The sequence below is a fragment of the Phocoena sinus genome, chromosome 2 (genome assembly GCF_008692025.1).
Source record: "Phocoena sinus isolate mPhoSin1 chromosome 2, mPhoSin1.pri, whole genome shotgun sequence".
In the NCBI taxonomy this organism is placed as follows: Eukaryota; Metazoa; Chordata; class Mammalia; order Artiodactyla; family Phocoenidae; genus Phocoena; species Phocoena sinus.
In genome coordinates this window covers 85851842-85866304 of record NC_045764.1, presented here as the reverse complement: position 1 = coordinate 85866304, position 14463 = coordinate 85851842, and the positions used below count along the sequence as shown (strand labels likewise).

General features: G+C 40.1%; 1 protein-coding gene across 5 annotated transcripts in view; it reads right to left on the bottom strand.

The window, feature by feature from the left end:
- CEP152 (centrosomal protein 152) overlaps nt 1-13690 on the bottom strand; it is a 98813-nt gene extending 85123 nt beyond the window's left edge. For 3 of the 5 annotated variants that reach the window (XM_032624866.1, XM_032624868.1, XM_032624869.1), the window contains exons 1-2: nt 13515-13643; nt 6037-6130 (exon numbers count right to left, since the gene is read on the bottom strand). In XM_032624866.1, coding sequence (XP_032480757.1) covers nt 6037-6123 — 87 coding nt within the window. In that variant the 5' untranslated portion in view covers nt 6124-6130; nt 13515-13643. Of the gene's footprint in view, nt 1-6036; nt 6131-13514 lie in introns of all 5 variants that reach the window. The other 2 variants (XM_032624865.1, XM_032624867.1) reach the window with 1 other exon arrangement.
- Between the last annotated feature and the right edge of the window lie 773 nt (nt 13691-14463).

Sequence of the window (14463 nt, the reverse complement as noted above, 5' to 3'; positions counted from 1 at the left end):
GCTCGCTGAATAGATACAAAAACAAGACCCATACATATGCTGTCTACAAGAGACCCACTTCAGACCTAGGGACACATACAGACTGAAACTGAGGGGATGGAAAAAGATATTCCATGCAAATGGAAATCAAAAGAAAGCTGGAGTAGCTATATTCATATCAGATAAAATAGACTTTAAAGTAAAGAATGTTACAAGAGACAATGAAGGACACTACAAAATGATCAAGGGATCAATCCAAGAAGAAGAAATAACAATTATAAATATATATGCACCCAACAGAGGAGCACCTCAATACATAAGGCAACTGCTAACAGCTCTAAAAGAGGAAATCGACAGAAACAAAATAATAGTGGGGGACTTTAACACCTCACTTACAGCAATGGACAGATCATCCAAAATGAAAATACATAAAGAAGCAGAAGATTTAAATGACACAATAGACCAGATAGATTTAATTGATACTTATAGGACATTCCATCAAAAAACAGCAGATTACACTTTCTTCTCAAGTGTGCATTGAACATTCTCCAGGATAGATCACATCTTGGGTCACAAATCAAGCCTCAGTAAATTTAAGAAAATTGAAATCATATCAATAGCCTTTTCTGACCACAACGCTATGAGATTAGAAATCAATTACAGGGCAAAAAACGTAAAAAACACAAACACATGGAGGCTAAACAATACCTTACTAAATAACCAAGAGATGACTGAAGAAATCAAAGAGGAAATCAAAAAATACCTAGAGACAAATGACAATGAAAACACGACGACCCAAAACCTATGGGATGCAGCAAAAGCAGTTCTAAGAGAGAAGTTTATAGCTATACAAGCCTACCTCAGGAAACAAGAAAAATCTCAAGTAAACAATCTAACCTTACACCTAAAGGAACTAGAGAAAGAAGAACAAACAAAACACAAAGTTAGCAGAAAGAAATCATAAAGATCAGAGCAGAAATAAATGAAATAGAAACAAAGAAAACAATAGCAAAGGTCAGTAAAACTAAAAGCTGGTTCTTTGAGAATATAAACAAAACTCATAAACCATTAGCCAGACTCATCAAGAAAAAGAGGAAGAGGACTCAAATCAATAAGATTAGAAATGAAAGAGGAGAAGTTACAACAGACACTGCAGAAATACAAAGCACCCTAAGAGACTACTACAAGCAACGTTATGCCAATAAAATGGACAACCTGGAAGAAATGGACAAATTCTTAGAAAGATATAATCTTCCAAGACTGAACAACGAGGAAACAGAAAATATGAACAGACCAATCACAAGTAATGAAATTGAAACTGTGATTAAAAATCTTCCAACAAACAAAAGTCCAGGACCAGATGGCTTCACAGGTGAACTCTATGAAACATTTAGAGAAGAGCTAACACCGATCCTTCTCAAACTCTTCCAAAAAACTGCACAGGAAGGAAAACTCCCAAACTCATTCTATGAGGCCACCATCACCCTGATACCAAAAACAGACAGACCAATTTCACTGATGAATATAGATGCAAAAATCCTCAACAAAATACTAGCAAACAGAATCCAACAACACATTAAAACGATCATACACCACGATCAAGTGGGACTTATCCCAGGGATGCAAGGATTCTTCAGTATATGCAAATCAATCAATGTGATACACCATATTAACAAATAGAAGAATAAAAACCATATGATCAGCTCAATAGATGCAGAAAAAGCTTTTGACAAAATTCAACACCCATTTATGATAAAAAGTCTCCAGAAAGTGGGCATAGAGGGAACCTACCTCAACATAATAAAGGCCATATACGACAAACCCACAGCAAACATCATTCTCAATGGTGAAAAACTGAAAGCATTTCCTCTAAGATCAGGAAGGAGACAAGGATGTCCACTCTCACAACTATTATTCAACATAGCTTTGGAAGTCCCAGCCATGGCAATCAGAGAAGAAAAAGAAAGAAAAGGAATACAAATTGGAAAAGAAGAAGCAAAACTGTCACTGTTTGCAGATGACATGATACTATACATAGAGAATCCTAAAAATGCCACCAGAAAACTACTAGAGCAAATCAATGAATTTGGTAAAGTTACAGGATACAAAATTAATGCACAGAAATCTCTTGTATTCCTATACAGTAATGATGAAAAATCTGAAATAGAAATTATGGAAACACTCCCATTTACCATTGCAACAAAAAGAATAAAATATCTAGGAATCAACCTAGGAGACAAAAGACCTGTATTCAGAAAACTGTAACACACTGATGAAAGAAATTAAAGATGATACCAACAGATGGAGAGATATACCATGTTCTTGGACTGGAAGAATCAATATTGTGAAAATGACTATACTACCCAAAGCAATCTACAGATTCAATGCAATCCCTATCAAATTACCATTGGCATTTTTTATGGAACTAGAACAAATCATCTTAAAATTTGTATGGAGACACAAAGACTCTGAATAGCAAAAGCAGTCTTGAGGGAAAAAAACAGAGCTGGAGGAATCAGACTCCCTGACTTCAGACTATACTACAAAGCTACAGTAATCAAGACAATATGGTACTGGGACAAAAACAGAAACATAGATCAATGGAACAAGATGGAAAGCCCAGAGATAAACCCACACACCTATGGTCAACTAATCTATGACAAAGGAGGCAAAGATATACAATGGAGAAAAGACAGTCTCTTCAATAAGTGGTGTTGGGAAAACTGGACAGCTACATGTAAAAGAATGAAAATAGAACACTCCCTAAAACCATACACAAAAATAAACTCAAAATGGATTCGAGACCTAAGTGTAAGACCAGACACTATAAAACTCTTAGAGGAAAACATAGGAAGAACATTCTTTGACATAAATCACAGCAAGATCTTTTTTGATCCACCTCCTAGAGTAATGGAAATAAAAACAAAAATAACAAATGGGACCTAATGAAACTTCAAAGCTTTTACACAGCTAAGGAAACCATAAACAAGGCAAAAAGACAACCCTCAGAATGGGAAAAAATATTTGCAAATGAATCAACAAAGGATTAATCACCAAAATATATAAACAGCTCATGCAGCTCAATATTAAAGAAACAAATAACCCAATCCAAGAATTGGCAGAAGAACTAAATAGACATTTCTCCAAAGAAGATATACAGATGGCCAAGAAGCACATGGAAAGCTGCTCAACATCACTAATTATTAGAGAAATGCAAGTCAAAACTACAATGAGGTATCACCTCACACCTGTTAGAATGGACATCATCAGAAAATCTACAAACAACAATTGCTGGAGAGGGTGCGGAGAAAAGAGAACCCTCTTGCACTGTTGGTGAGAATGTAAATTGATACAGCCACTATGGAGAACAGTATGGAGGTTCCTTAAAAAACTAAAAATAGAATTACCATATGATCCAGCAATCCCACTACTGGGCATATACCCAGAGAAAACCATAATTCAAAAAGACACATGTACCCCAATGCTCACTGCAGCACTATTTACAATAGCCAGGTCATGGAAGCAACCTAAATGCCCATTGACAGAGGAATGGATAAAGAAGTTGAGGTACATATATACAATGGAATATTACTCAGCCATAAAAAGGAACAAAATTGAGTCATTTGTTGAGATGTGGACGGATCTAGAGACTGTCATACAGAGTGAAGTTAGTCAGAAAGAGAAAAACAAATATCGTATATTAACGCATGTATGTGGAACCTAGAAAAGTGGTACAGATGAACCGGTTTGCAGGGCAGGAGTTGAGACCGAGATGTAGAGAACAAATGTATGGACACCAAGGGGTGAAAACCTTGGTGGGGTGGGGATGGTGGTGTGATGAATTGGGTGATTGGGATTGACATGTATACACTGATGTGTATAAAATTGATGACTAATAAGAACCTGCCGTATAAAGAAACAACTAATACTAAACTTTCTTTGGGTTATTTGTACGGAAATATGTTAATATAAATGTTTCAGACATTACATGAAACTTCTACAAATCTTAAATGTTCTGGTATAAGGTTATAAGTCATAATTCTAGTTATTACTTTAAAATGTGTATCTCAGAAATAACTACATTTCTTTGTCAATTGCATTATTATGAACTTTCATCAAATCTTTAACCGTGGTCATTTTTTAGTCGTTTGTCATTTACAGACAGTTCTGGGTGTACTCTGATGCTTTTCCAAATATGTTCCTATAAAAGGACTCCATCTTCAAGGAATTCGTGGAAAAGACTCTGACAAGTACAGGTTTCTGGTAACTGACTATACTGCTGAACTGAATGAATAAGCATTTTCAGAACTCTAATGGAAAACTGATGAATTCATAAGAGTGCTAACAAAAGATCAAGATAAAAAAAATTAATTACATGGGACTGAGTGAACTGATTAGGATGATTATAATTTTTGTGACTTTCTGTTTGAATTAAAAAAAAAAAATCCCGCAAGGACTCAGAGGCAAAAAACATACAAATCAATTTTCACTGCAAAGTAAAGGAGCTGTTACAGTAGAGGATTCCTGGACTGAATGTCAATATTATGACATAGTATGAGTATGTTTCGTGTTTGGTATTTGCAATCATTGTTGCTTTTGTTGTGGTCATCCATTTACAATGCTTGGTGTCAGTCTATTTATCTCTTGTAAAAATAAAATACAGTGTGTGTGTGAGAAAAAAAAAAAAAAAGCCACCCAGAATTGGCCTAAAAATAAAGCAAGAAAGAAAGAGAACAAACTTATGGTTACCAAAGGGGAAAGGGGGGAGGGATAAATTAGGAGTTTGGGATTAACACATATACACTACTATATAAAATCGATAACCAACAAGGACCTACTGTGTAACACATGGAACTATACTCAATATCTTGTAATAACCTATAATGGAAAAGAACCTAAGAATATATATATATATAACTGAATCACTTGGCTGTACAGCTGAAATGAACACAACATTGTAAGTCAACTATATTTCAATAAAGAATTTAAAAAACACCTGAAAAAACAAATGGGTCATAGCAACATTCAGTGCAAAAGCAGCGTGTTATCACAGTCAATCAAGAAATCTGACTCAAACTAAAAACAATCATAACAAGCAAGTTGATTCCCACCAGCTGCTACTATTACTACTGGGCCAAGGATTTCGCTACACACACACACACACACACACACACACACACACACACACAAAAATGATCTCCTCCTCTTACTCCTTTTCTCCTGTAAGCTCGTCGCACAACACAGCATTCAGGAAGATCTTTCAAATATACGGTCAGATAGCACTTCCCTGCTTAAAATCCTCCACTGGCTTCCCACTGCCCCTAGGATAAAGTACAAACACCCTCCCTTGACGCGCCGTGACCGGGCCCAGACCACCTCTTCCCCACCTCCACCACTCACCCCTTGCTCACACAGTCCCGATACCACAGCCTCCTGGCTGCTTCACAGATATGCAGGGTCTGCTGCCTACTTCCAGGCTTTACACTGGTTGTGTCCGAGCCTAGGGCATCCTTCCCGGGCTTCTGTGAGGCTGCCCCCTCTCATGAGTCAAGGCTCAGCTCAAACATTTCCTCCTCCGAGAGGTCTTCCCTCACCAGTTCCTGGCTGGTTGCCTTAACATCACCTTACCCTGTCTCCCTGTTATTTGTCAGTGCTAAATCAGCCCTCACACAGATTGCTTTACTCGCCTGTTTGCTTGTTCACCGGCGGCCCCCACGCGGATGCAGGCTACCCGAAGCAAGGGAACCTGCTGGGCTCGCCCATGCAAGTAGGCCTCTGCCCCAAGACCGACCGCTACCTCCTAAATGAAAAGCGCTTCAGCAATCTAACCATCTATCTAGGGCATCGTACACAGTTATGTTTCATTCTTGTCCAAAAGAAGGAAGCATTCCACTCATCTACCTTTCAAAAGTCCAGATGCTGATCAAGTTTTGGGGCTTTGGAAAAAAAAAAAAAAAGAACCATAAATCCTTCAAAATGACACAAAATGATGTAATTTTGGTCAGGATACAAAATTGTTTAAGATTGGGTTTAGAATTCTTTTTCTGAATAATTTACCTCTTTCTCCCTTTCATAGTCTTCTTTGTCATATTCTTCGTCTTCATTTTGCGTCTGCAGTGCCACACTGCCGAAGTCTAGTGACATGGTCCTCCTGCGGGAACAGAAAGATGTTTGGTTTCTAAATAGCCCAGAAAATCTCCCCAGACCAAACTACATAAGAGATGCCATGCACAAAAAGACAGGAGCAGCTGGGGAGAAGATAGATGTAACTAATGTATGACAAATGGTTAGTATTCCAACTATAAAGAGAGTTCTTACAAATTAATCATGATTCACAGAAAATAGCTGTTATGACAGAAATTCATGAAAATGAGAAAATGCCCAACGCTAATAAACCTACAACTAGACCTTTCTAGTGGTCTGGCAAGAATAACTCAAACAGTAAGATTTTTGTCCACACACAAAAATAAGATAATAATAATGAACCAGGAATATGCCAAAACATATAAATTTTAAGAATGCGCTCAAAGTTTCTAATTTGATGTATTAAAGACGGCACACATCCTCCACAACTTGCTTCATCTTCTGAATATCACAAATCCAAATGTCATGTTTTTCAGAAAGAGAGCCACTAAATCCTGAGTTAATGATTGCTCCCCAACAAACATTTACAATCCAGTAAACTCCACAGAGCACACAACAAAAATATGTGTTAGGACGTTCCTGGTGGTGCAGTGGTTAATAATCCGCCTGCCAATGCAGGGGACACAAGTTCAAGCCCTGGTCCAGGAAGATCCCACATGCTGCTAAACAACTAAGCCCATGCGCCACAGCTACTGAGCCTGTGCTCTAGAGCCCACAAGCCACAACTACTGAGCCTGCATGCCACAACTACTGAAGCCCGTGCGCCTAGAGCCCATGCTCCGCAACAAGAGAAGCCATCACAATGAGAAGCCCGCGCACCACAACGGAGTAGCTCCCGCTCGCTGCAACCAGAAAAAGCCCTCACACAGTAACGAAGACCCAACACAGCCAAAAATAAATTTAAAATATATATATATGTATATGTGTTAAATGTCCTGCTCTTAAGCTTGATAAAATCAAGTTCTAGCAAAAAATACTCAGGAAAAACAGAAGTGAAGGATGTGAAGCTATGACACTGTCCCAAAGCAGCAGCAAGACTTCCCTGGAGAATGGTCACTGCTGAGGCAGAAGCAGCAGCAGGAAATGGGTTTTCAAGTACTTACGGTCAAAAGACTGCTGATGATTTGAATTATACTTAGGGATCCTGACACTACACAGAAACTACCCAGAATTTCAAAACTCTGAACAACCCTGACAAAAAAGTAGGCAAGCATCATCAATTACACAGCCTAATGCTATCCTCTATTCAGTCCACTCTTGTGCATGCCAATGAAATGCACTTTGATGTGAGGCTGGGCCACAGATCATACACTCACTTTTCAGGCTCTAAAATGTCATTAAACTGGAAGTGGAATGAGAAGCATACACCTGGCAATCCAAACATATTTTACCATAAAGAACTTAGCTCCCTTGTGTTGACAGTAGAGAACTAACATCACAAACTTTTATGTAAGCCAATAGCTCTATATCAAAAGATATTCCTCTTCATCAGCTCTAAGGTGCCCTTGATGGTATGACACAGTTCTGGTCTGTACCACTAAGAAAAAGATGTGGCCAATTAAATCATGACATATCATTAACTTTAAAATGCAGCCTCTTTGTAGATGTTAAAATGTGAAAAGAAGGGAGCTCCTGGGCGGTCCAGTGGTTAGAACTTGGCGCTTTCACTGCCGTGACCTGGGTTCAGTCCCTGGTCAGGGAATTAAGATCCTGCAAGCCACACGAAGCGGCAAAAAACAAAAGTGAAAAGAAAATGTGCACATTATAATAGATGAAATATGGTATTACAGATTAACACAAATATGAATTTCGATGCTGAAAATCCCCATAAGTTTTAGTTTGTTTTACAAGGATTGTTTCTCGGCCAAACTCTAATTTGCAGTCCACCTTCTTTATCCCTCCCCTCTCTGGTAGCTCCCTACACCCAACCCATCCCTTTTAATTCTATGAATTCAGACTCCTCACATCAACGAAACGCTTCCAGCCTCTGCTTCTTAGACCAGACCTGCTCCTTTCTGTTTTTGTGCCAGGGCTACATGGAGGAAGGGACACACGCACTCCTTCACTGAGAGGTAAAATAGAGAGGCTTGGGGACTCTAAACCTTGTCTCCACCCAGCAGCTACAAGAAACCTCTTGTATACCAGCATAAGATGGATACCTGAATATGGTAAAGAGCCTACAATGTAGCTGAAATGGTGAGGGAAAAACAGTAACACAAGCTCATGTCTCTAGGGTTTTTTCACTACTTCAAGTGAACATCAAGTCTATAGAATCTATAGATTATGAAAATACAAGCCCATGTAAATGCTTGCTCCTTAAAAGAAAGGCAATTAAGCTGGACCTTAAAGATATCCCTGAATTCTCCAGGCAGAAATAATCTTTCCTGCTTCTAATTCTTATGATATTTTCCACCTTTCCCTGAATTTTATAGTTAAAGCCAGAATAGGGAATTTGGGTTAATTTCCCTTTTATTAAGTAAAAGGAGGGAGGGTTGTTTTTTTTTTTTTTCCAACACTTCACCAATCTGCCATCAATCAATTCCTGTTGAATACTGAAAAAGAACATTGATTTACAAGAGCTTATTGCTAAATACAGTTATTTTAAATAAAGAACTACTTTTTCTCAGATAGAGAATAATGAATTCTACAAGGTGTTTTCATTTTTTTTAAATAAAGTCTAGTTTTCTCTTTTTTTGGCTGCACAGCATGCAGGATCTTAGTTCCCAAACCAGGGATTGAAGACAGGCCCTTAGCAGTGAAAGTGCGGAGTCTTAACCACTGGACCGCCAGGGAATTCCCTATTTTCATTTTTATGTGAAGAAAATGTAAAAGACAAAACTATATCTTTTTTTTGAATGGCATTTTAAATCCAAACCATGTCATTAAAGAAGAAATCTGAAAATATCTGAAAGAACAAACTCTCTCCACTGGGAGGAAAAGGCACAAATTAGCTTTCCTTCTGAAAAGTGCAAATTACCAGAGACCATAAGAAATTATTTTAGGCATTAAGGGAAATTTGATAAACTTACTGTGGCTTAAAAAACAAAGAGGGAGACTAGAAAGGTAATTAGTATTTAACTAAAATTTAAAATAAAAGCCAGAAGACCTAAACAGACATTTCTCCAAAGAAGATATAAAGAATGCCAACAAACACATGAAAGAACGCTCAACATCATTAATCATTAGAGAAATGCAAATCAAAACTACAATGAGATATCATCTCACACCAGTCAGAATGGCCATCATCAAAAAATCTAGAAACAATAAATGCTGGAGAGGGTGTGGAGAAAAGGGGACACTCTTGCACTGCTGGTGGGAATGTGAATTGGGTCAGCCACTATGGAGAACAGTATGGAGGTTCCTTAAAAAACTACAAATAGAATTACCATATGACCCAGCAATCCCACTACTGGGCATATACCCTGAGAAAACCAAAATTCAAAAAGAGTCATGTACCAAAATGTTCATTGCAGCTCTATTTACAATAGCCCGGAGATGGAAAGAACCTAAGCGCCCATCATCGGACGAATGGATAAAGAAGATGTGGCACATATACACAATGGAATATTACTCAGCCTTAAAAAGAAATGAAATTGAGTTATTTGTAATGAGATGGATAGACCTAGAGTCTGTCATACAGAGTGAAGTAAGTCAGAAAGAAAAAGACAAATACCGTATGCTAACACATATATATGGAATTTAAGGGAAAAAAATGTCATGAAGAACCTAGGGATAAGACAGGAATAGAGGCGCAGACCTACTGGAGAACGGACTTGAGGATATGGGGAGGGGGAAGGGTGAGTTTTGACAGGGCGAGAGAGAGTCATGGACATATACACACTAACAAACGTAGTAAGGTAGATAGCTAGGGGGAAGCAGCCGCAAGGCACAGGGATTTTAGCTCCGGGCTTTGGGACAGCCTGGAGGGGTGGGATGGGGAGAGTGGGAGGGAGGGAGACGCAAGAGGGAAGACACATGGGAGCACATGTATATGTATAGCTGATTCACTTTGTTATAAAGCAGAAACTAACACACCATTGTAAAGCAATTATACCCCAATAAAGATGTTAAAAAAAATAAATAAATAAAATAAAATAAAAGCTAACGCTTTTCTTCTGTTTATTAATCGCTACTGATTACTGCTATCAGACTTTACTATAATATTCAGAACAATAAAAGAGGCTGCTTAAATTAAAAAGAAAAAACTAGCAAGATAATAAACCCAGAAGCCATAAAGGAAAAACTTGACAGAAACTTATACACACATACAGAAAGAAACTGTATATGGCCAAAACAATCATTAACAAGTCAAATATTATGTATAAAAAAATATATCATCAAAGGGTAAAATAATAATGAGAAAGAGACTTGCAAAACACAAGAGAAAGTCCCAATATACAATTCTCACAAAGAAATGAGAAAAAGACAACTCAATTTAAAATGCGCAACTGAGGGCTTCCCTGGTGGCGCAGTGGTTGGGAGTCCGCCTGCCGATGCAGGGGACGCGGGTTCGTGCCCCGGTCTGGGAGGATCCCACATGCCGCGGAGCGGCTGGGCCCGTGAGCCATGGCCGCTGAGCCTGTGCGTCCGGAGCCTGTCCTCCGCAACGGGAGAGGCCGCGGCGGTGAGAGGCCCGCGTAACGCATAAAAAAAAAAAAAATGCGCAACTGATACATTTCATTAAAAAAAAAGAAATGCAAATGCTCAATGAACTTGAACAGATGCTTAATCTCACAAAGAATTCAAAGCGCCATTTAAACAATGAAATATGATTTTCAACCACTAAATTAAAAAAAAACACATGATAACAGCTAGTGGTGGCTATTTTTTTAAAATTATTTTATTTATTTCTGGCTGCATTGGGTCTTTGTTGCTGCATGCGGGCTTTTCTCTAGTTGCGGTGAGCAGGAGCTACTCTTCACTGTGGTGCACGGGCTTACTGCTGTGGCTTATCTTGTTGCGGAGCATGGGCTCTAGGCACGTGGGCCTCAGAAGTTGTGGCACGCAGGCTCAGTAGTTGTGGCTCGTAGGCTCTAGAGCGCAGGCTCAGTAGTTGTGGCACAGGGGCTTAGTTGCTCCACGGCATGTGGGATCTTCCCGGACCAGGGCTTGAACCCGTGTCTCCTGCATTAGCATCTGGATTCTTAACCACTGGGCCACCAGGGAAGCCCTAGTGGTGGCTATTTTATAGGAAACAGGCATCCTCATGAACTGCTGATGAAAGTATGAACTGGGAAAACCATCTTGAGAACTATCAATATTAATATATTGAAAAAGAACATTTTCCCTAGTAAAAGTACTTTTGAATAAATTGGCAATACTGAGTCACTAATAATGAAATATCTCTCTATATATTGACTATTTAAAAAATCAAGATGCAGAATAAGTGTACAGTATGCTTTTTTTTTAATAGCAAGATGGTTAATACTTTCTTCCTAGATAGATAACTTTTTCTGAACCTATTTACAAGGCTATGTTTTGTCATATGTCCCACTCATTACTCATTTTGTTGTCGCTGGTTGTGTTTTCTTTGCCCTCCTTGCAATGAGAAAGACCAATGTGTGTTTAATTGGACAAAACGTTAGAAAGCAAAAGTAGCATTGTTTTTGCCTCATCCAATAGCCTATAAGCACTCTGGGGGCAGAATTTAAATGTATCTCCCCCACCCTTTGCACACAACCAATATTTGTTGAATGAATATAATACATTCATGTTACTCTCTACAGATTTATTTTTTCAATAAAAATTTTACTGAGCACCTACTGTGGGCCAGGTTATAGCCTAGATGTATCTAAGACATGCTACGAGCCATGGGAAGCTTACAGTCCCTTAGGGAAACAATGATATGAATTAATAGTTAAATGATATCTTGTAATACATTCTGTAATAGAGGAAAGTACAAAGTACAAATTAACTATGCTAAGAAGAAAATAAGGCTGAAAGAAGTTTCACGGAAAGACTTTAGAAACAGATCTTAAAGGACACAATATGGCTGTTAAGTGGTTAAGAATGAGGGCACTCATTCAGACAACCTGGGCTCAGTTCTGGCTCTCCTGCTTAACAGCTGTGTAAACTTGCACAACTGTTTCCATTTCTTCATTAATAAAATGGGGGTAAAAAACAGTACCTGCACCAAAGATTGGTTACGAGGATTCACAAGACTAATGTACATGAAGCGCTTAGCACTGTGTACCAATCAATACATCTTAGTTTTGTTTTTATCATGACATGTTACTCATGAATAGAAGTCTGCTGGCTACAAAAGAGGTTAAAGGAATAAACAGCATTCAGTATATCTGAGAAAAGGTGAATATGCAGTGTGTGGGAAACTTTCCTTCAAATATTGCAATCTTTTCTAGGATGAAAATGCCACTTTCTTCAAGATGCCCTCCCCCCATGAAATTAGTCATTCTTTGGCACTTTCAGGCTATATTTCTTATACTTTTCTTATAGCTTCAATTTCAGCCTCTCATTTAGTTGAGTGCATTCACATCTAGGAGGTGCATATAAATTGTCATGCATTGTGAAAGATACGTGAAATTCCGCTTAAATCACACTCAAGTTCATGACTGTAAGACAGAAAAGGCTAAGTGCCACAAAAGCGTCTTTAAGTGCCCTGAGAGTTAGGAAATTCTACTTACTTGCTTACATGCTAGCTTCCTTTCTAGAATGGAAATAGCCAGAGCACACTAGCCTGTTTCAGACTTGCAATACCAGGCTTAGGAAGCCTATTTATTCATTTAACAATTACTTGCCAAGCACTGTTCAAGATTACAAAGTTCATCAGGATTTGGTGAAGGGAAAGAAACACACATAAAAACAAAGGATGACAATAATCTGTGATCAGTGCTAATAACAGCAGCTTGGACAAATACATTCAGGGTGCCCAGAGGATGCAGCAAGCAGGCAACCACAGGTTGAACGAAGATAAACCCAGGGCCCTACCAAGGAACTCCGTTTGGCGTCAACTATGGCACAGCAAACAGGTACCGCGAGACCCAAGCTGCACGGAGCCCAGGAGGCCTGGGGCTGCTGACTTGGGCTGCCAGCGTTACATGCACTCAGTCAACACACGTGTACAGAGCACCCACTGTGAGCCTGGCACGGTGCCAGGGTGACCACGGCGGGGGTCCCCAGGGTCGGGTCTCAGCGTTACCCTTGTGGCCTGGAGGAGGCGAGGAGGGCTTCCCAGATGTCACTTCTAAGTAGGATCTTGGGGTCTGAATGACACTTCAAAGTCAAAGGCGGAGCCCCGCCACCCGCAAGCAGTCCACCACCGCGGGATTTGGGGAGGGGACGGGTCAGTCCTCCGGGAAGCCTCAGCCAGAATCCCAAGGACCCCGCACCTCCTCCTATCCCAGCCCGAAGCCCAGCCAAGAAGCGAAACTCACCGGAGGCCACGGATGCTGTCACCGCGGAGACACCCTAGCTCCCGCAGAAAGCCAACTTCTAGCAAACCCCTCAACCAGGCTCCAACCCGCTAGCTCTGTCCTAGTCACAACTGAACCCACGGAACCCCGAGGCCATTGAGAAGCAGCCGACTCCTTCAATCGCTGGTTAGAAGCGGGCCTGGTGGGCGGGGCCATGCCGGCTTGGGGCAGGGCGTAGAGGCGGAAGTCTCCGCCTTTCTCAAGCTAGGTTGAGAAGTCCTCCTGCAGTTGCAAATACTATACGGCTGTTTAAAAGCGGGCGCCAGAGGTGGCGGGAAGTTCCTCCTGTGTGTCCATTGGTGAATCCGTGAGCCAATTACGGAAGGGTTGACTCTAGAGGGGGCGGGCCTATCCATTGCTTAGAGACGCCCAAGCACCTGGCCTCCTGCCCTTTCCTAGGATGAGCCGGCTTTGCCCGAACTCCTTGCCCCTCCCCACACCACCTAGTGCAGTGACTCGTGCCCCCTGCGCTCTCCACTCCTAAATCCCAGTTCTCAGCTGCAGCACATTGAATCCCTCACTTTCCCCAACGAACCCACCTTGGAGGTTTTTGTATTTGCCCTTCTGATTCTCTAAGGTGCCTGCTTCCCCATCACCTTAACAGCCTTAGAGGTCGTTTCACTTTGTCTTCTTGCTTACTAGGTCCCGCCTTGTTTGAATGTGTTTCTTTAATTACTGATGAGATGACACATTCTCTACATGTTTATTCACTACTTGAATTTCCTCGAGTGCGAATGTTCCTGTCACTCTGGTATATGTTAACCTGTCCTTTAGGACAGAGCTGCCCAGTCTGCGGTAAAGTCAATTATTGTATCTACCTTCCTGGGGTAAAAGGGTCCCAGTGAATATCAAGGAGTTGGTAGTACATCCTCTTAACCCTTTCCCATATATATTACTATGGAGTAAAAGT